This window comes from Chaetodon auriga, chromosome 12 (assembly GCF_051107435.1).
Source record: "Chaetodon auriga isolate fChaAug3 chromosome 12, fChaAug3.hap1, whole genome shotgun sequence".
Classification (NCBI taxonomy): Eukaryota; Metazoa; Chordata; class Actinopteri; order Chaetodontiformes; family Chaetodontidae; genus Chaetodon; species Chaetodon auriga.
Window position 1 is genome coordinate 18971371 of NC_135085.1, and position 23430 is coordinate 18994800.

At 41.6% G+C, this 23430-nt stretch overlaps 1 protein-coding gene across 4 annotated transcripts in view; it reads right to left on the minus strand.

Annotated features, from left to right (window-relative positions):
• LOC143329748 (RNA-binding Raly-like protein) overlaps positions 1-23203 on the minus strand; it is a 41459-nt gene extending 18256 nt beyond the window's left edge. The window contains exons 1-3 of one of the 4 annotated variants that reach the window (XM_076745776.1): positions 22886-22989; positions 22446-22535; positions 10297-10574 (exon numbers count right to left, since the gene is read on the minus strand). In XM_076745776.1, the coding sequence (XP_076601891.1) occupies positions 10297-10552 (256 nt within the window). In that variant the 5' untranslated portion in view covers positions 10553-10574; positions 22446-22535; positions 22886-22989. Of the gene's footprint in view, positions 1-1757; positions 2009-10296; positions 10575-22445; positions 22536-22885 lie in introns of those variants that run through there. The other 3 variants (XM_076745775.1, XM_076745774.1, XM_076745777.1) reach the window with 3 other exon arrangements.
• Between the last annotated feature and the right edge of the window lie 227 nt (positions 23204-23430).

Consider the following 23430-nt stretch of genomic DNA (forward strand, 5'->3'; position numbering starts at 1 on the left):
AGGCCCAGCATCAGTCAGCGCCCGCCTCTGGAGCCCTGAGCAAAGGTTACAGCAGGATCAGACCCGGGGTGCCAGGAGACCAGGAGACAAACCTGACAATAACACCACCTCAGTGTTTTTGGACTGAGGCAGACTGGAGGCTACAGTGAGTCGCTACGGCCTATTGAGGTACAGAGTGGTTTTATGAGACCGGACAGGCCGAGGTTAGCTGGTTAGCAGTGCTAACCAGTAGAAATCATCTTTTTCATAACATCAAAACTGTTATTTCTTCACAGTCTGTTGATAATTTTAGTTGTTTTGAATGTTTTAAACTTAAAAATGTTTGTGTTTTTAATTCTTACAAATCGCTCCTTTAAGTAATTTTTAAGGAAATATGTCAAACAATTGATTTCAGCATTTCTTAGTCTCTATCTGATTTTTTTTTTTTTTTTTGTTAAATTGGATTTTGCAAAGTTGGTCAGAAAAAGACAGGCCGTCCCCTTTGGCCCCGACAAATTAAAGTGAATACTTTCTCTGTTTTTTTTCCATTTTATTTACTGAACGATTCATAAATGAATTGAGGAAATAATCATCAAACTCATAGGCCTTGTTCATGAAAGACATTTTGGCGGTAGGAAACAGACGTAGCACAGGTGTAGGTAATAAAATTAATTGCACTGAGCTGCCTCAGTTTCAGGGTCCTGGTCTTGTGCATGTTGGCTCACTGCCACACTATCATGGCCTACTGGGACACTGAATACAACAAAACCATTGATAATGTTATTAGTTTTGTGTTTTTCCTTCTGTGATAAGTCAAAATGTCTGCTGTGATTAAGACCTATTGATAATGAAAATAATTGTCAGTTTCGGACATACAGTGACTTGTAACTGTATGTCTCTAAATAAACATTAATAAAGGGATTTCAAATGCAAAACACACCAGCTGTATAAATAATGTGTTTTGATCATGAATGAGTACAGATGATAATATAGGAGATTGATTAATACAATGAATTATTAATTTACCCACAGATCTGCTAGGAATGCAAAAACATCTCCATCAGCTCGTCGTCTCTCGTGTACACAGGTGCGCACCACACCTGGAGCGATGAGCAGAGAAGTACTTTGCTCAAAGGCACTTCCGCAGTCCAGTCTGAACATCAGAAGACCACCACTATGATTCTTAAGACTGCAGTCGCCAAGTATACTGAAATAAGCGTTATGCCCTTTAGGCAGCAATTTCATGACTGTGATCAAGTCACACAGGAAAAATGAGTCACATCATCCCAGTGAAAAGCACAAAAAGCTGGATGGAAATGAATTTATGTCGTCCGATTTGGTAAATTCTGATCATTTTAGCCCGGGCATAAATAAACGATTATCCTGCATGATTTGCATCAGTGCCCTTAATTTCCTTTCAAACCAAGAGAAAAGCTGCATTTCACAGAGCGTTTTTAGATCAAATGAGGATTTACTTTTCTCCCCTTGCAATTTCAAATTTGCATGCAAACGCCGACACACACTGATCAGCAGCAGCAGAAGAAGAAGTGCAGAGGACACAGATTTCACAACAGAAAACCACTGCAAAGTAGCCCGCGTGCAGCAAGTTTCTCAAGACATGAGCACTCAGAGGGAGATATTTGAAGCAGAGCAATTTCAGCGCGAGGTAAGTGGAAGTGTCCTCTAGAAACACCTGAATTCATCTACTTTCTGTCCAGCGTTAACTTCAGCGACCTGAGCTCCTCGGACATCGGCGCCTGACACACAGACATACTCACATCTCTGGTTGCGACGCCTGCCTTTGTACATGGTCATGACGGTGAGGAGGCGAACACGGTGAGAACTCTGCCGCGGTCGAGCCGACTTTGCTTCCTTTCCTCTCTGCCCCAAAATAGACAGACTGCCGGCGCACTTCCAGCTCCGGAGCCTGAGCCCAGCGGCTTCAGACTGTACCATTTGTCAGACTATTCCAGGGGGAATCCTCGCCTCTAACACTGCGCCCTGCTCCGGATGCACGAACACGAGCTGCACTTAAAAAACATCCCTCTCTGCCTCTGTGGCTCTCCGCAGATTAAGTGGTGAGGAATAAGGAGTTTAATGATCCTTTAGAGGTGGTAGTTCTCCCCTTAGATCCTGGCTGTCAGGGAGAAGCGGTTATGAGATGAAGGTTTGAAGTGATGCACCAGAAGCAAACAAACTTATGATGGATGTTAAACAAAGCAGAGATCATGAAAATGTTCTACAAAACCATAACCAGGATTTAAGCCCACCACCCCTCAGAAAATATTCAAATAAGAAGGTCCTGGATTTGGTTTAATTAAGTTCTTCTTTTTTTCATATTTAATTTGTTCAGTTCTTGTGGTGATGAAATCCAGAATCTTTTAATCATTTATTTACTGACCTAAAAGTAGTCAAATTCAAATATCGAGAGTCTTAATGTGCTGGAATCAGCCCAACGTGTGTATGGCTACAACTCATTATAAGTTTATCTAGAGATTATTTTATCAATTAACTGTTTGGTCTATAAAAGTAAAGAGTAAGAAGTGAAAAATCACAAGTTATCAGAGCTCAATCTTCAGATTTCTTGTTTTATCAAACCAAACAGTCCCTTGCTGTATATGTTGGATGTTTAAGGTTAGAAAAGGCCGAAAAGTTGAATTATTACCTCAACACATTACACTTATACTGTACATTTGCATGTAATTTTAAGTTCTTTATGTTAACACTCGTGCATATCTTGTCATAAAACTGTACGGACTAATTTACAGTAACAATGACTATCATACTTCTTAATACACTGATTTTCTGACCACTTGGGGGAAGCACAACTGGCTGCAAACACAACATTAAAACAACAACTTCATCTTACAACCCCGATTCCAAACAAGTTGGGACGCTGTGTAAAACATAAATGAAACACAATGTGATCATTTGCTAACCATTTCTGACATATACTCCATTGAAAACAGTACGAATGCAATATATTTAATGTTTGAGCTCATCAGCTTCACTGATTTTTGTAAATATCTGCTTATTCTGAATTTGATGCAGCAACACGTTTCAAACACGTTGGGACAGGAGCAACTAAAGACTGGGAAAGATGTGGAGTGCTCCAAAAACACCTGTTTGGATCATTCCACAGGTAAGAAAGGGGCATCCTGGAAAGGCTCAGTCATACAAGCAAGGATGGAGAGATGTTCACCACTTTGTGAACACATGACTGGATAAAGGAGATGACTACGAGGGCTCACGATCGCGTTCTGCTTTTATTTATGTTTCACACAGCATCTCAACATTTTCTGTAATTGGGATCCTCATAGTTCTGTTTTTGGCCTCCTGAGGGAACAATTCAGCTCTTTAGTTGCTAAATGCTCCACTGTTCACCAGCTAGTCACTAACTCGGTGCTGGGCAGGTCGTGTAAAGCGGGTTTATTAGAGCTTTTCGCTGTGAGAACAACATCACGAGAGCAGTGAGGGTGAACTAAAACAGAACTAAAACCAAAACAATGAGCTGAAAGACACGAAAAAGCTCCGTGTAGCTGAAGAAAACAGCAGTCGAGAGATGAATCTCATTGTATTTGTCACTAAGAGCGACCTACAGCCATCTGACCCACTGTTAATATTGTTCAGTGCAGCTTTAATCAAGTTTAATGGACCTGCTCCTACATATATTTCAATGCGTGTCTAATCATATATGATGCATACACTCTAACACACATGCATATTCACACACACACACACAGAGTCTGTTTTGTTTATCTGTGTGTTTTTTATCCTACATCAGTTTTATCCATTTGTTTATTCAGTTGTTAAACCAGTGTAAACATGAAATCTGTTGTTTTCTATATACCCTGTTTATCTGTATTGTCTCTGTTAAACTATTCCACGAGCAACTCTCTTCCTTACATGGAAAGATGCTTCTCTCAATTCAACAAAGCTTTATTGGCACGTTGTTTTCATCACAAAATACATACACAAACAGAGTAAAGTGAGTAAATAAATACTTTATGGTACATGGGATAAAACAAGCACTTACTGATAACAAAGTGACAAATGGTCAGAATGGAAATGGAAACAAAACGGAAATTCTGCGTATTAAATAATTAAAAATCAAGACAGGAAATGTCCCACAGGAAAGCATGTCATCCTTCATGATGCTCTCCCTTAAACACAGACTCACACATGCAATTCCACCACAATTCAGCACTCATGTGTTGCAAATTAACCAAAAAAAAAAAAAAAACTAATTAAGAGAAAAAGTGAATGGCACACATGCTCTCCTCCGCTGGATGGCAAGCCAGCTTCCTATTGCCACTGTCTCCCATTTGTCTCCATGTTTTTTTTTTTTTGTTTAATTTTAAGTAGATGGGCTGTGGACTTAAGAGACAAATTGAAAAGGCAGAGCGCCCGGGGGGGGGGGGGGAGCTGCCTACTGATTCCCCAGCTGTTGAAGCATTTGGGCTCTGTTGTAGACGGAGCCTTGTAATTGTAATATCTAATTACACTGACATGGGGTTTGCAGCTGTCTCACGCACAGCCTGACGTCTTAATAGTCCCCCAGCGTCTTTGTCCTTGATAAGAAACGACAAGAAACTAAAAGCTTCCTGAAAGACAGAGGCTGAGTGTGACGGATGCATTGTTTCAGTTCGAGTCACTGGAACCAAACGCCAGTGTCCTCAACTATTGTCTCACTTTGACGCCTTTGGAGGAGGATTCAAAAGACATCTCTGATTATGTGATGTGGCGACTGGAAACTAAACCATGCTCTTTGTGATTCTTCTTCTCTCGGGGTTTTATTCAAGAAGGTTCCTCATCTTATCCAGCACCACGACTGACAGCAGCATCATAATCATTGTCATATCTTAACACAAAACAGTCCCCGTGTCAACAGCTTCCAAGCTGCTTAACACCACTGTGGAAACAACAAAGGCAGCCATTAAAAATGCTACTTCTCGTGGCATAAAATGACTCAAAACTGAAAAATGTGATTGAATATTCTGCACAGGATGCAGCCTTTCCCTGCATGAGGTTGACAACTGAGGATACAAATGAATCATACATGCTGTGGGACAATAAAAGATGTCCCAGTTTCGGTGGCGTCGCTCTCACTGCTATTCTCTCAGCACCATCTAGTGTTCATGCTGATGGAAAATTCATGAATGCAGAAAAAACTGCCTGCTTGACAGAGAACAAACCCATAGTTATCTCTAAGGATTAATGTGACGTAAACAGGAGCCGTTGTTTAATTATGCTTGACTTCCATATTGATTTGAAGCCCTTATTGTTATGCATATCATAACTTCTTGTTTTAATCTTACTGTGTTGCCTTATTTTACACATTTTAACAAAAACAAATCGATTAAGTTATCTGTTTTTTCAGATTTTTAGATTGACACACAGATGCTTCACCATTACGTGAAATACAGACACTTTTCCCAACAGCTATTCTTTTTTTTTTAAATTCTCAAGCTTTACTACCAATTTCATAAGAATTAGTCACTGAAGAGCTTTATGTGGCCTATAGTGCTGAATATCATGAATGAGGACCTTAAAATACCTTGGATTTTATTATGGTGTTGTGCAGTAAGTTTTTCAGCCACTGAGAGACGCTCAAAGACTACCAGACAGCAGCCACGCACGAACGCTCTCACACACGCCGAACCAAAGATGATGGGAAAGCAGATATGATCACACCAAGCTCTGATTATGAAGAACCGCAAAATATCAATACATAGATTTTATCATAAAAGCAGAAAGCAGAAATGCTGAGTCGGCGAAATGAGAATGAACCAGCCCCCCCCCCCCCGCGTGCTCTTCATCACCAGCCGACATCTTCATCAGAATCTAAGTAGCAGCTGTCTGAGGCGAACCACCGCTGTGATTGAATGTCACTTTTATTTGCTTGAACTACTTAAAGCCATTGTGTCGGCAATCCAGTCATGTCCAGAGGAATTAAATCGAGCAAAGCAATCGCCGGAGCTTCAGTATCTCACGGCTATTAAATCTACTCAAGCGTGGGATGTCGTGGTCACTCAGCGGGCCCAGCTGCATGCTGGGTACTCAGGACTTTACGGGTTTGATTCTGACCTTCCTGTCACATGTCACACCTTTCCACACCTGTCCCTCGTCGCCGCGTGCAATATAATAAAAGAGGAGCGCGTTCAAGAAAATATCAAAAATTCATACGTCGTGCAGACTGCGCCCACCTCTGGCAATATAGTTCCAGAGCTTAATCAAATATAAAGTTCATGTTTAAAAGATAAGGTGCGAGGGTTAAATTTCGCAGGGACAGCAGAATAAAGGAGGAATATCTGATTTCCAAAGCAGAGGGAAACATTACTGTAGGCACCTTTGATATACCTCTGACACTTATGGTGCATTGATAATACACTGAATTCACTCTGTGTGTGTGTGTGTGTGTGTGTGTGTGTGTGTGTGTGTGTGTGAGAGAGAGAGAGAGAGAGTTTACAGGGACACTATGAGGTGCAGCCTGTGAAGAAGCAGTTTGCCACATTATGCAAAGGAATACTTCAGTCTGATTGCTGTATGAAGCCATTTTCTATGTGATTTTAGCTCTGGCTGCCTTTGTTCAGGAGACGCATGTTCACCTGAGACATCCTTTCCTTTCTCTCGGGAAACTGTGCGGCCGTTGTGTTTCTCAGATAATATAACTGCTGTGGTTTATCAGCGCGCATAGCAATGAGAGGAGCCTCTTTAAGTGGATGCAATGATGCAGACAGGACAAGACAGTCGGGACGTGAATTTGTGTTGACAGCAGTGTGAATATTTCTCTGGTGTGGCAACATAAAACACCGTGTTTTTTTCATTTTTCTTGTCAGTGATCAGGTCCTATGAATGAAGCAATGTTCCCACTGAAACCCAGATTTCTGGCTATCTTTTCTAACTTTATTGACGCTGCTGTGAAAACCTTGAAATGCCTCCTTAAAAATGATGAAGCGTGAACTGGGCAAAGCGAAATAAAAGAGTCAATGAGGTTTCCAGGATTCCAAACTCTACCCTGCAACACTTGAAGGAACAGAAGAGAAAACTGATACCACTCTTGTGTCTAAATGTTGCGTTGAAGGCAGAAGGCGGTTAGCGTTTAAAAACTTGTGGGTTTATGGGTAGTTTTGTGCCGTAGTTATTTCTCGGAGGCTTTGCTGTTTGTCAAGAATTAGTTACAGCACATAACTCAACACAATGTTTTAATTAACAAACTTTAGAGGTGCTGGAAGCGATATTTTTACCTCCATTTTTGAACATGCTAGGTGTTTCCCCCTGCCTCCGGTATTAATGCCTAGCTAAGCTAATGGCATCCTGGCACTAGCTCCATACTTAGCATCCAGACGCAAGACTGTTATCGATTTTCTCATCTATCTCTGGGCCAGAAAGTAAATAAGCATCTTGTTGAATTATTCCTTTAAAGGATCGTTCCACTTTATCTTAATCTGGGTCTCATTTTTCTAGTTTTAGCCATTATTCCTAACAGCTATGATAACAAAGTAAATAGGAACATGGCACCAATTAGAACAAGATCTACCAAGGCTGATTGTAAACAAAAGTCCTCATGTGTGGTCTCACTTTGACATCTTTGGAGAAATATTAAAAAACTATATTTGCTATGAGATGTGAAAAATGGCAGAGCTGAAACATTCTCTATGTGCTTTTGAGTTTTATTCAGGAGGGTTATTCCAGGCTCATTTTGAGACAGATTTGGCTCCTCTTCCTCCTCATAAGGTTTTGAACAAGCCAACGGTTCAGTCAGATTATCTAAACCACTTTATTTGGAGGAAAAGCCTGAAGTAACCGTGCCAGAAATGTGAGTAATAATCCCTCATTGAACGGGAAAATTGTGTGAGCAAAACCCTTGAACCAGGAGCCGTGATGAATGCTGTGATGGATGTTTGCCACAGCCAGTTTGGGTCATAATTCTACTGTTGGGCTTCATTTTTCCCTGCAAATTTGTTTGGTTTGTATTGGAGTTTGTATAATATGTGTCCTATTTTCACCAATCTTGTCAGGTAGCCAGGTACAGGCCCGGGTAAAGGTAATTATTACCAGTCATAACACCTGAGTTGACTCGTGCCAGTCACTTCAGTGAGTTTCACTAAAGGTGAGCAAGCATCAGTCCTTAAGTTCTGCAATAATAGTTCTTGAGTCACATAATTATACAGAAAATCACAACTCAGCCTTGCAGTGTCACCACTCCCATGTGTAATTTCACACACCAAAAATGCATGAAACTGGGCAAACACAGGGTGGAATTACAGATGTGACCCTGCAGCGCTCTTATTCATATTTAATGAGAGAGCAGGACTTGGGGAGGACTTTTATTTTCCATGGAGGAGGCTGTGAACCAATCAATACGTAATATAAAAAAGATTTACAGGGATCCACTGAATGCCCCTGAGGACCGGGCTCTGAATGTTTCCTCCTTGTTCCTGCCTGTCTGTCTGTCTGTCTGTCTGTCTGTCTGCCTGCCTGCCTGCCTGCCTGCCTGCCTGTCTGTCTGTCTGTCTGCCTGCCTGCCTGCCTGCCTGCCTGCCTGCCTGCCTGCCTGTCTGTCTGTCTGTCTGTCTGCCTGCCTGCCTGTCTGCCTGCCTGCCTGCCTGCCTGCCTGCCTGTCTGCCTGCCTGCCTGCCTGCCTGTCTGTCTGTCTGCCTGTCTGTCTGTCTGTCTGTCTGCCTGTCTTGTCTTTATGTTCACGCTCGCCTCGTGTCCTGGTGGTATTTAACTCTTAGAAATGGATTATGTGTCTTAGTATCTTCACATGGCTGCAGTATACGTCTCCATTTCAGAGTGATTTTAAGGCTTTACTGATCGTATTAGAAGATCATCAAGACACATCAAGGCACTTTTTTTAACCACTGTGAACCAGATGGCAGCTTGAGGTCTTCAGGCGATATTGATTAAAAATAAGAGTTGATCTTTTTTAGTGTGAAATAACATGCTTGAAGGTCTCACACTGACTAAATCTGTATCACATTTTACCGATCTTAAACCTTATATGGACTCGCTTTTATGACATTCTGCTTTATAATTGATATTGACCCCTCTGCTGTGACTCTTGCCTTGCTTTTATATCAACTTTTTGTTCAGGTTTTATTGCTTTTGCAGTAAATTGTATGTCTTATATACGGTGCTTTGTTTTCTAATAGCTTTGAATGAAACATGATTCATTTTTCTTTCATTAAAATAACTAATGCACAGGTAACCCTTCAGGTTACAGCCAGCAAATTACTGTGTAAATGATCCAACACTGGGTACTTATACCGTCACCACTATTTAAGTACAAGGGAATAAGACAAATGGTTAGAGAGTAAAGGGGTAAAAACTTTGTATTTAAGGTGTACTTAAATTACACTGTAAAAAAAACCTGCTGAGTACTGCTGTATTTAAGGATTAGGGTAGAAGAATATTGTTACTGGGTAACAAGACGGGGCAATGGAGAAAGCAGGTTACACAGCTGATACTGCAATGAAATTAGGTGTCATATCATTTATTTTAAAACTATGATGTATCGACAGAATATGCATTACTTTTTATTATTAATAATGCACATTATCATTGTTACTGGGGGACGAGAGGGTGTAACTCAGTAGCAGTTGCATTAAGAGTCGAGGTCATACAAACTGCTTTTCTGTGGCAGTACCTCACTTGAACACCTCAGTTTTGCCAGGAAATATGTGAGGGCGACCATGTAGAACCTGTTACACGTTGTGGACTTATTTTAATCTATCATTGTTCCAGCATTTGTAACAGCATGTCTTGTCTGCCCTGTGCTGTTATCATCTGGCTCAACAGCTAAACTGAAGGACAAGCGTGTAAGATTTGGTGGCATCTAGCAGTGAAGCTGCAGATTGCAACCAACTGAATACCCTTTATCTCACCCCTCCCTTAACAAGTGTGTAGGAGGACCTGCGGTGGCCACGAATCTTGTGCTCCTTAGAGCCAGTGTTTGGTTTGTCCCTTCTGGGCTAATGTAGAAACATGGCGGTGCGACACGGTGGTCTCTGTGGAAGAGGACCTGCTCCCTCTGTCGATGCAAAGAGCTCATTCTAAGGTAACAAAAACACAATTTCTTTTTTCAGGAGATTATACTAATGAAGACATAATTATGAATATTATAATCTATTTCAGGCCATGTTCTTCCAATAGATCCTTGTTAATGTTACACATTGGTCCTTTAATTGAATGCAACCCTGCATCCATGTTCTGGGAAAAGCACTGAAAATGTACAGTGTAGTGTCCAGTTTGGTCTCTCTTGCAGTGCCAAATGTTTGTGCTGTAATTTGCAGGCTGTAATCTGAACATTACCTAGTGATTGTCCGGCGATGACCCTGGTGTTCTCCCCGGCCACGGCTGCCCTGGCGTTCCTCTCGCTGGCGTACTGAACGAAGGCGTAGCCCTTGTGCACCGAGCAGCCCACGATCTTGCCATACTTGGCGAAAATGGCCTCGATGTCTGCCTTGGTCACCACGGCCGTGTTGAGGTTGCCGATAAAGACGCGGGAGTTGAGGGAGCGCGGGTCATTTTTGTTGGTCACGTTGCTGGTCTGGGTCTTCCCAGTCATCCTTGTCCTGCAGCACTGCCTGCTGGGAGACACAGTTTGCACACTGCTCAGAAAGCCAGGAAGGTTAGACCGTTGAGGTTACACACAGAAAGCCAAACAGTGAGCACCAGTGAGACGAAAACACGCCCGAGAGCTGAAAGCATGTGCTGTAGATAACTGAGAGGGAAAATTCTATGTTTTTTTATAAGTCCGTTGTAAACCCCACCGGATGGTCAAAATAAAGAAAAATGCTTTCTTATGCTCTGAAGATTTTTACCCAACAGGTTCAATGTACTAAACGCAGCAAAGGCTCGATTTATGGGATCATACTTTCTTATTTGATTGTGAAAGACCTGAAAACTAAAAACTAGAAAGTTTTAGTGAATCATTTAGGGTGACAATACAATTACATTTTATTTCATGTCATTGATTTTTTTTTTAGATTAATCTTTTGGCTCATAGAAAGCCAGAAAATAGTGAAAAGAGTCCATTTCAATTTCCCAACGCACAGCCTGGCGTCTTCAAGTTAGAGCTGTAACTAAAAATCGACTTATTCATTGATTCATTTGTTGATTTTCTTGAATAATTGATTAATCGTCATGTCATGCTTGATATTCAGTTTACTATGATATGAAACAGAGAAAAGCAGTTAATACATACATACATACATCCAAGAAACAGAGTTTTTGACTAATCCCATGCTGTGCAACCAATGATATAAAACCAACAGAAATCTAATTTAACTAAGAAAACCATTTGAGAAGCCAGAACACATGAATTTTGGACTTTTTTGCTTGACTTTATCAATGAAGTTGAACAGTTGTCCATTTTACTTCTCAGTTAATCGATTAACCGTTTAACCTCTAGACAAGTTACACACTTGTGCAGGTGTGGCCATCCAGTCGTCTCCCCTCCACCTGTGCTCTGAATTCTGAGCTTTAAGGAAGACGGGGGCTCAGACAGATTGTTGTCTGCAGGAGGTGAGAGGAGCTCTGACGGGTGAACCCTCGCTATATATGAAAACTGTGTTCCCATGTTTGAAAATAGCACATCACACTGGAGTCACAGGACTCAGGCTCACTGTTTCTCCTCTGCTTTCCCTCATTGTGTCAAACATCTTACAGCTATTCCAAGTATCGACCAGCGCTGTACTTAAGTACAACTTTGAGGAACTTGAGTCTTTCCATTTTATGCACCTTTGTATGTCTACTACATTCAGAGGTAAATATTGTACTTTTCACACATTTATTTTAAAGCTACTTGTTACTTTACATATGAAGATTCAGGTTTTTCTGGCGACCCTTGGGAGGGGCCCTGACCCTTGGATTGGGAACCACTGGGCTAAAGCACCTACATAAAGTAGTTAAAAATAGCTCCAGATGAAGCAGCTAAATCATTAAAAAGCTAATCATGTATCAGTATTAACAATCTAATAATGTCAAATATAGTAACATACCAGGCACAGAGTCCATTTTACTGCAGAGCGAGTACTTTTAGGGTTTTGAATGCAGGATTTGTACTTGTAATGGAGTACTTGTACACTCTTGTTGTCCCCCATCACTGCTATTAACATGCACCACTGACACCTTCGTTACTGTCAACAGGTCAGCAGAAAGAAGAAACTATTTAGCTGGACACTTCAAATCAATTACCACCCCCTGCTGCGGCCTGCTGTTTGTTCCCATCATGCTACAGTCCTCTGGGGGGGGGGGATCAGGAAGTGTCACCATAGCAACACATCCACTCACAGTTGAAGGAGGTACCTCTCAGGTTGTTGCTTCCTGGAATTCACTGTTGGTGATGATTTTCGTTCATGTGTTTGTGTACCTTTGCACAATGAGGCTCATTAACCCAGATTTGACAAAGCGTACACACATTATTATCACAGGAGAAGCTCTAACGAGGCTGGAGGAGCAGAAAACTGTAAAAATGCAGGGCAGGAGTGAGTCTCAGCGGTCAGCACTGTCACCCCACAGAAACAAGATTGTGGTTTCTGTTACAGCTGAAACAGTTAATCAAATTAACGTTGATATGCTACATGTTTATATTAATCTATTTCATAATGAATGAATTCATGAAAATGTGAACTTTCTCTGATTCCAGGTTCTCAATTGTTATTTGCTGCTTTTTGGTTGTAAACTGTTTATGTTTGGGTTTTGGAATGACACTTTATTGACTTTTATAGTGGTTTCTCTCTATATCCTCAAAGGTTTCACTTAGGAGTTCTAGATCAGGGCTGCAGCTAATGATTATTTTCATCACCAGTTTATCCGCAGGTTATTTTCTCAGTTAAATCAATTAGTTGTTTTGTCTGGAGCCCAAGCTGCATCTTACTCTCACTCATTGCAATCGCTAACTGCCTGTCCAATACCCAAACATAGTTCGTTCGCTTGAAAGATGACTGGAATGATTAATTGAAAATCAATATTTCGACAAATTGTTTAACTGAGGAAACCATCTGGATGACTTCTTGTATTCTCCTCCGGTCCAGTGCAGCTCAGGCGATCGGGAGACTCTACGTGAATGCATTTTAATATGTGAATGTTTTATCGCTCCAGCCTGAATAGAAATGAGTAAGTATGGGGAAAGGTTGGAAAGATATAATAATATGTACAGGTATTTTCTAAAAATACACCTCACACATCCTCACACACACACACACACACACACACACACACACACACACACACACAAATATGCCAATGCTCTCTGCAGTCGATCTCCTCATGGCCACGCTTCCCTTCACAATTTTCCCCATCCTACCTGCTCCTCACTTCCATCTTTTGCTTCTACCCACACATAATCCACTCTAAATCTCCTCTGCTGTTCTTCAAAAATCTGCGTTCGCACCTCACATAATGGGAGTTAATTTAACACTGCTGCAAGTCACATAATGTGGCAATGCCGTCATTGAGTTTCCAGGAGTTGATTAACTTAATTATCAACAGAGCAGGGGACTAAAAAGCCCACCAGTCAATCCAATCAAATCAAATCTCATTCACTCCATCTCTACCTTTGAACAGCCTCACAGCTCCGGCGCCTAACTCAACCAACTAAGTGACTGATGGATGTGAAGCGCGTTGAATGGCTTCTTTAAGGCAAATGCACAGAGGTGAGACCATTAGGTGGTTGATTAAGCAAGCAAGAGCACATTGTAAAGCAGGCTTAATTGGGGAAAATGTGAATTCTGTAATCTAAGACCATGCTGAGCTGGGATATAGTGCCACATGAAAGCGGTGATTGGGCTTTGCTCATGATGTAGTTGAAATGTTTGAATGAACAGTGTCACATTAAAAAGACTCTGGTAGCTAGTGAGAAACTTTAGAAAAGTTACAAGTTATTTTACATGTATGTTCATGCGTAGTTGCAAAGAGTTGAAATAGGAGAAATGTGGCCCATGTGTGCAGTAGAGTCACTGTTCTCTCACCTTATAGCACATTACCACCCAGGAATTACTCTTAAAGCCCCCAAAAAGTTCAAATCTTAAGCATTTCTGTGGGATATAAACACTAAATAAACACCAGTAGGTATTATTTATTTAAAGTGTTAAGACTGTAGCTTAAGACTCAGCTAATCTGCCTTCTTTCTGAGAGTTACATGAGGAGATCGATGCCACTAAAGGAGAAACTACCATAAACAGCTAGTTAGCTTAGCATAGCTTAGCGCAAAAACGTGGGGAAACAGCTAGCCTGAATCTGTCTGTAGGTGACAAAATCTGAAAAACTACCACCTCTAGAGCTCGCTGGTCAATTCAGAGAATCTTCTTTGTTTTATGAGAGGTTATATGCCAGACCAGTTCCAGTTTCCACTGGTTGCATGGCACTGGTCCCAGTAAAGAAACAGTTTGGCACATAACCTCAATAAAATGGCAAGTTTTTACCGTATAAAGTGTCTTAATTAGTGAGCTTTAGTGGTGGCAGTAGGTGAATTTTGTTATATTTAGACCAGGCTAGCTGTTTCCCTTTGTTTCCAGTCCATTGCTAAGCTAAGCTAATCATCTCCTGTCAGCAGTCTCACACTTAGCACACCCACATTGATCTCCTCTGACTCTTGACAAGAAAGCAAAGAAGCATACTTTTTTAGTAAGTTTAAGTCAAAAACTTCACTTTTAGCTGTTTGATAAACTCACATCTGTACTGGTCACTCAGTGTTAAAGCTAAAAAAAAACTTTTTGTATTCAAACAACCTCCTCCGAGGCCTGAGGCACGGTATCATAACAAGCAAAAGCAGCTATGGAGCAGAAAGAAACAGTAAACTGCTTTTAAAGTGTCTGTGTCTGTCTTGAATTTCAAGGCTGATGCAAACCTGCTTATGGACACAAGACATTAGCTCGACTAATGGTTTGTAGTTTTCTACAAAGTCTGTACACTTGTCAAACTTCTATTAGCAGCTGACAGCATGTGATGGTCACTGAGCAACCACTGAATTCATGCTTTAAATAACCACGGGCTGCAGCTGGTACGGAAATACTACAGGCAATCTGTGGCCTTAAGCCTTAAGACACTCATAAGCTTTCAGTCTCTCTTGTCACGTGCATCACTTTAGATTAACACCCCAGAGGTGCTCAAGAATTACTTTGTCAATTGCCCTCAATTACATGTTTTTAATGAAAATGGTCACAAGAAAAAGTGTTTTACATTATTCCGCTAGCTTGTTCAAAATGGAAAAAAAGACACTTCAAAGATGATTCTTTTATTCATGAGTCTCTAAGATCCTCAAAGCCTTTTAAGAAGAACATGTGGCATAACTGCTGGCAAATGCTGGTGGAAACGTCCCAGGCCAAAAAAACACACTCACACTGAATTCAAAGCAGCCTGATAGGCAAGACAGGAGGAGAGAGAGGAGTTTGGATTCATCTTGGCGCACTCAGTGCTCCAGAAATTAATGCTAAATAACATCGTCATGCGTCAGTGAAGCTGTGAACGCACTCCAACTCATCACTCGCATGTTTTTCCACGCAAAGACGTTTTGTTTGTCTCATGAAAGTCTTTCTTTTAACAGGGAAGGGAGTGCTTGACAGTGATGGTTTTTTTCTACAGCACCCTCCCGTGTTGCAGAGATTCCAAGTGTAAGTATTTCATGGATCCTCTTTGGTCCTTTCACACCGACTGTCAGGGGCTTCAGAGTCTGAATTCTCCGGAGATAAAGAAGCGAGGAACTGGTGAAAGTAATCATTTTAGCACTTCCTCTCTCTCTGATCTCTCCTCACTGACTCGCGCTCCCATCTAAGGAGAAAAGATGAAAACTCTTCATCCAATATGACAAATACATATGGGATGTGAAGAATGCATTCAGGCCACACTCACTCTCTGCTGCTTGAATGTTGCATTGCAGCATTTTATCTTCGGTGAGTTGACGGCGTACAACACCGAAAGCATCTAACCTCAGCTGTCGTCAACAGAGGAAAATGAGGCTGGGTTTAATTTGTAGACGTCTTCATAGCCTGCGACATCGACACATCACCTCCTGCCTTATCAGGAGACTCAGGAGACAGACATCCCTCGAACTAAGTCTCAACTTTTAGTGTCTCCCTGGAAAAAATATGTCTGCACGAGGGAATGAAACATGGGCCTATAATAAGGCAGTTTCTTCCTTTTTGCCTCATTCTTTTGAATGACCAAACACATTACGAGGGAATAAATGTGGACTGAAATATAATTACATTTTTATACAGTCAGTTCTGAAGTACTCTGCAGTACAGGTATGGGTTATTTTCCCTCTCTCTGCTGCTTTGTGAGAGCATATGCAGCATAAAATGTGAGGATTTATCAAAATGCTGCTGTGAATAATACAAAAGCTGAGAATAGAGCCTAAAATCACTCAATGACAGAGCCACTGGGAGATTTTATAGCAAGAATAATGGCTGACCTGACTGTTAAGAAACATCATTATTACAAATGCAGGACTTTTACAGACAAAATAATGTGCTTAATCAAAAAACATTAAGTCAAAACTGCATGAGCAGTGGAGAGTCAAAATGCATTATGGCTAAATGGTACTTAATCACAGAACATACTGACTTTAACTGGGACAAATGGTGAAAATCAGCCATAAAAAAAGAGCATTGTACAGATTTCTGAGAGTTAACAAGAGGTTATTGTGTAATAACAACACTGTGCGGGCACCAGTGTCCTTTTTAATAACACTTTCTCGCCCTTGTTCATTTTTTCCCTGCTCCCTCGCAGCCATAAATTACTCAGCTAATGCCCCAACAGCAGCAGCTATTGCTGAATCATTCAAAGACCTCAATTAGCAATTAAGAGCTTAATGAATAGAGGTCCTTTCTGGGCCATTCTGCTCCCAACCCAGAGGAGCCCAGTGGAATCTAATCTCTCCTGCAGGACTTGTACAGTAAATACTGGCTAACAGTGCAGAGAGGATAGAGAATGGCTTGTTACTGCCCACATATAATGAGCAACTTGCTGTTTTGAGGCCTGTTTACTACAGTATATGTACCTGGATTTTCTTTGAAACCGTTTTGCTCTGGAGCTTAACAAGGATGGCTGTCAAGCACTATTCTTGTTTTTTTCCTCCGTTCCTACACCCCATTACCTCCTGCATAATATCTGTCTTGAGTTTGAATTGAAGACAGAGTGGGGGGGGGGGGCAACAAAAGGGGAGAGATAGAGAGGCGGAGAGAGAATAAAAGAGGGTGAGGGAATGAGGGAACTTCAAAAAAGGGGGTAAAGAGACATTTGCAATGCCAATCATCTTCAAGGAGCTTAGAACTGGGCCTCGGACCAGAATATCAAAGATGGAAAATGCAGGCATACACCATGCGGTAGGTATGTAGCGCTAGCTTATAAATTATTACTACGACTATCCTTTTATATTAACATCCTATCATCCTTTTATCATTTATATACTTCCATACCTTTACTGAACTGACTTTTTGTACCGTAGGGCCATGCTTTCCCGTGTGAGAGCCCACAGGTATTCGCTTACACAGAGCTCCTGTATAGAAAATACATTCCAATTTCCATTAGCTTTATCTCCCCCCCCCCACCCCCCATGTGAAATTATGGAGGATCTCTGAAGCGTGGCGACTAAGGGCAGACGATCGCGCACCTAAAATGAGTTGTCCCATAATCTGATTTGAGCAACCTATAGCCTCGGCCAGCGATGACAGCAGGGAGATAAAAGCACAATGTGACCTATTCGCTGAGATGGGATGAAGCCGTATCTCTGGAACACACTTTCTCATCATGCATCTTACAACAGCAGGGCCGATTATCTCTGTAATCAGGGCATTTGTACAGCTTTTATTACACATCACACACCTGATCTTTGAGGTCAGCGTGTATCACCTGGACAACTTAAAGCTGTTTGCGCTGTTAGCTTTTGTAAACACTTGCGGAAGTGATACACAGAGCAACTTATTGGGTGACTTTGATGGCAAACAGCTCCTCAGATTTTGCCTCGTTGATTCCACAGGGACTTTTATTGTTGTGGGGGAACGTTTTAAACTCTGTTTTTCTTTTCACCAGCAGCCTCTGCCAACTATTTCGCTTCAGAAATTCTCTGTTGCATCACCGTGTATCATGCTGCTGCCTGTTCTTAAAAGTTTATTCTTTATTTTATTTGGAGACTTTCCCATTCCCACACTGTAGAAAACACAAAGGATTACTCCTGCATCAATATGTGTATTTGAAGGAAAGAGGGAGAAAAAGGCTCCACCTGCTGTAGCAAGGGAGGCCACAGCTCTGCTCGAGGGCATGCGAACATATGCCACGGTTTCCCATATCTCTTGGCAGGGACATATTTCTCCATTTCCTTAATTCTCCTCTTGTGTGACTGCCAAATATAGCATTCGCTCCACAAGGCTAAAGTAACTGGGTCACTAGAGCTGTGAGTAATTAGCTGATTTCAGCTTTATGGCACCAGAAGGCTGTAGACCGAGCTAATGATTTGACTACCAGTGAGGGTGAGAGGTCAAAGGTGAAAACGAGCAAGAGGCTGCACACATGGGGAGGAGCATTCATATCACACGATAGCATCTGCAGGCTTGATGAAATGAATGAAATGCATGAAGCCGAGCTGGATGTGCATGACATGGAGTTTCCTACACGTGAATACTAAAAACAACACAACTAAGAACTGATTTCATTTCAGGAACAATTTGCAATTTAAATGGGAAAATGGGCTCCGGCATTAAACATTACAAGCTGGCAGTGTTTTCAGTTTAGCGTATAGTGGATAGGAAACAGATTTGGTAGACACAGTGACAGAAGGGAGAATACATACTACATCAAAACTGGTAAACACCAAACATAATGCTAATTTGAATGCAAATAAACATCCGCTGTAATAGGACCAGGGAAGAAACAGAAAAAAAAGAGAAAAGAACATGAAGGAAGGCATCGTTTTTCTGTCTTGATGATCCATTTGTCGCCTAGTTTCTATATTTGTTCACGAGCATTTTGCAACAGGTACACCTGACAATTCAATGCGATCCAATACAACATTCACACAATAAATGCTACGTTTGTGAAGCTCACAGTAGCTATTTTCAAGGCTTATTTCAATTTTGTGTTTTTGAAAGATTCAGTTGAAAGCCAAGGCTGTCAAAATTCAACATTTCTGTTATTGTCAATAAATTCTATGACCACAAAGACTAAAACCAACAATGTGTTAGTGCATCTCCCTGAGCCTGTCTGTGGCGCTCAGCCACAAGCCCATTGGTCCCTTCTAAAGACGTAAAGCTTCATAAACGGCTCCTGAATATATAGTTTCATTTTTAAAAAGGCTCATTAAGTTCCAAAAAAACAGCTGCAGGTTTAAGAAAATGTTACTCAAACAGGAGTAAATGGTGCATTTGTTGGGAACTACTTTCTGCTAATAGATAATTGGCACTCTAGTTAGCACTGTGTATCTGATCAAAGTAAATGTAGGATTGACTCATGGTCATGAGGGCACATGTTACCCAGAGCAACGGAGCGGCTTAGTGATGAGTTTTTAACCGTGTTTGGACAACAATGGTCTATGGCAGTTGTTTCCAATGTTTTCAGTCTGATGTACCCGCCCACCCCCATCAGATGATGTTAAGCGCCCCTTCATAAACACCACTCTTCATTTTCCAAACGTTTTCTTTTAAATTGCATGTTATTCCACACGATCAATCATATAAAAGTGGACACTGTTATTTATTTTTTTCATACAAGAAAGAATGATCCTGGAATTGTTCATTCTCAGGCCTGGTGTCTTTTTTACTTCTCAGCTCGCTTGTTAACTAGCTTTCATGATCTCAGTCACAGCGGGGGGGTGTTCAAGAGCTACAACGGACTCAGGCTGGTGAGAAACGTATGTTGGCCCATCATTGCTGCTGCTTTATGTATTATTGAGATAGCAAATACCCTAAAGATCATCCACACACCAACGTGTTGTGTAATCCTATTTGTGTTTGTTTATCCTGTAAACACAAATATGTGGATTTTTGTTTCTCAAATCACTTTTTTTTAGCTGACTTACTCCAGAATATTTCCATGTACTCCAGCAACTGCAGGAGAATCCCCTGGAGTATACAGCCCCTGGTTGTGGTACTGAGGTAGACAATACTTATAGTACTTTTTTTTTCTTCGTGGAATTTGATGTCAGTAAGCAAAATATACCTCGAAATGTCTTTTTTGGCCCATTGGATTCAAAACTGGTAAACCTGACAATATAACACCAAACAATCCAACATTCATGTAATAGTACAGAGCTCATGTTTAATTTTGGGGGAGATGTGGCAGAGATGTGTTCATTCATGTACAAGGTACCTTTGGTATATTTTGACACAAATACCTGTTGTACACCTATATATCCACCCCTACAATACAAGGTGTATCCCAGTTTTGGCTTGAATTAAGCTTCCTCAACTAGTTTAAAATATGCCGGAACTCCTTCTGACAACACATTATCATTTCATTTCTTATCTGTGGTGCAACTGCATTTTTAGCCTTTTGAACGTGGGGTACAGAGCTTGAAACAGCTCAGAATAAGACAGGTGCTGTGGGGAGGGCAGGGGTTAGTGAGAAGAGACACTCCAGACTTCAGGCAAGAATCAGCTCGCTCCAGCTGCCAGAGTAATAAAGTGTTGGCAGCTGTCCATGGTGCTGAAATCAACCGCTATCTCTTTGAATGGAGAATAAAAGGAGCTGGCCGTGGTGCTGAGATACTGATGCTGCTAGGCTAATGGCACGTCTCACAACAGAACTGAGCATCAGGTGCATGCATATACTGTGGCTGTTGTTTATCCAAAATGCTGCTTTCCAATGGCTGAGACAGCGGTATTGAAGGATGTTTTGAATATGACTAATGCAGGCGTGGAACACAGCGTACAGATCCCAGAATAGGAGATCTAAAAGGGAGCAGTGGGTTTTGCCACATGCACAATATAACATAGAAGTGTTCTATATGAGGTGGGTATCAGACGTGTGTGTGCGTGAGTTTTGATCCACTTTTTGCCACATAAACACACTCTTTCACGCGAGCATCTTTCTTTTTTGTTTGTCTGACTCACTCATCTGTTTTCCTCTGTGGTTATCTTTCACATGCAGGGATATAAAAAGAGACAGAGAGAAGCAGCTCCCTAATCTGTTCTTTGACCTATAGCCCGAAAGCCGGAGCGGCTCTAAAATGTTTTTCATCCGTATCTCGCAGAGGATGGACTCTGTGGTGCGTGGCTTTTGAGACAGCCCACATCGTACACCTGCTCAGGGTCAATGATCATCCTGGCCCACAGGTGCAGAAACGTAAAGACAGGCCGCGACTGACCAGAGACAGATTACTGACCGGTCCAGAAATGCCTGGCTAAACTTTATTTCCTCCTTCCTCCTCTCTGGGCTCATAGTGATTCAGTGCATGCGTATATAGGCTGGCTATTCCAGAGCCAGCCTCCCACTTCATCCCTAGTGAGAGATAAGTATTGTTTGCGTAGCAGCACATTTCATGCTTGGCTTCCCCCACCTGTTCCCTGACCTGCAAAGTCTGAAGGCTGGAATAGCTGTCAAATGCATTCACCCATATCTTTCGAGGATGATTGAAAGGAGGTTTTGTCTTGAGCAGTTTTCAAAGCATTCCTTTAAGAGAGCACAAAAACAAAGTTTGGTCAAGGATTTTAAACAGCTGATGCCAGCAGTCATTTAAAAGGGTAACGTCACCTTTTCCATGTCTTTCAATTGCAGGAGGTTTCATGTGTTTTTTAATGTGTGTTGCCTGCAGGTTTTCTGGGTGAGTTCTGGCTGCATGTCAAGGTCAAACTATTAATCAAATCTATCAGCCTGATTTGCATAATGAACTGCTGCAAAATTTGCCTGGTCCTTAAAGACCCCCGTCAAACCGCTCCTTCCCCTCCCTCTCTGTTGACTCATTCAGACAGTTTAAGTTTCCAAGCTCCTCTGTGTGTGATGTCTGACTGTGTCCGCCAGTTATCACTCCCAAACGCAACAAGGTTTGTGTGTGTGGCAAGCGAAACAGGGCGGAGGAGCACAGCTGTGTCTGGTTCAATTGGCAGGAATGTGTTGTTGCTCCTGCTTTGTTTTGCACAGCAGTGATTTGCATTCATCAGACTTGTTTGAAATTTTCCAAATGGTTGTCACTGAGAGGCAACTTTGAAGGGCAAAAAAAAAAAAAAAAAAATCCTGCTTCCTGTGAAATTTTTTCACTTTTCTCTTCCTCCAAAGAAACAAGAATATGCATTTAAGATGAAAAATGTCTTTAATTGTGGTATGCTGATTGACATGTGCTTCTGCTGAGTTCTGAGGACAGATCTACTGTATTAAAAGATCTCAAACTATGTGACAATTCAATACAAATCCGGCTCTGTCCGAGACAGTCGGTTTGAAAAACAAAAAGTTCCCATTTGCTCGTTAAGGCTGCACAAAGAAGTACAAAGAAAATGCCAAAACAACTCCAGCAAAGTTCAATTCCTCACCTATTAGAAAAGCAAAATCCTCAAAGGTGAAAATCAAAACTGTTATTTTTGCGCCCTCGGAGACGTGCTGCCTCCAACACCAGAGAAACACTGCAAGATCAGAGAAAAGCACCAAAAGCAAAACCACACCAAAACAAGCCATGAGAAAGGGGAAAAAGCCTGAAAATAAGCAAAATGTGGGGATAATAACAAGTGAGCTCGCAAAGAAGCTGCTTCGGTAAGAGAAGAGGAAGAGGGAGAGGAGGAGAAAAAAAAATATCAAGAGCGTCCGCAAGCACGTAGGGATATTTCTCAGTGGATGTCGCCGGAGCGACAACACTCATATCCAAGATTTAAATCATTGCATGCAGAAAACGAGAAAACATGTTCCCCATGTCGCAACACCAAGACAAGAAAGGAAGAAAAAGAGGATAAAAATATGCTGTGCGAAATGTACTCACCGAGCGGGAGTAAAAGGTTTCAATTAAAAAGAAATTGGGCGTATAGCGGTGGTGGATTGGTGGTGTGCAGGCTTGTATGAACCGAGGCTCTGCGTCCCTTTTGCGCTCTCTATCGCTGCCGGTGGTTGAGTCATGTGACTCGGGATTGGCCAGAGTTTTTGAATCAGTCCAAGCTTTGCTCTTGTAGCTACACACGGAGGCATTCAGTGCGGTAATGGATAGCAGCTCCTCACCTAATGTCATTCATTTTTCTGCCCGGCGCTGTTCGAGGGTCCGGGTACTGCCCGATGTCACTGCCCGTGTCGCAGGAGGGTCCCTACAGGGGGAAATGTGGATTAGGCTTATTTTTGCAATGTTTTCCGGTTCATACATGTATACAGCTAGAAACAATCGTACAGCTTTTTGACGTAATATATGACATATATACTAATCTACACTCTTATGAGAGCGGATCTGTGATTTGATATTTATTTATTTGCGGGTCCTTGATATTGAAAAGCTCGCTAGACTAACTCATGCTCTGTTTGGCCAGTCACTTGTTAAAT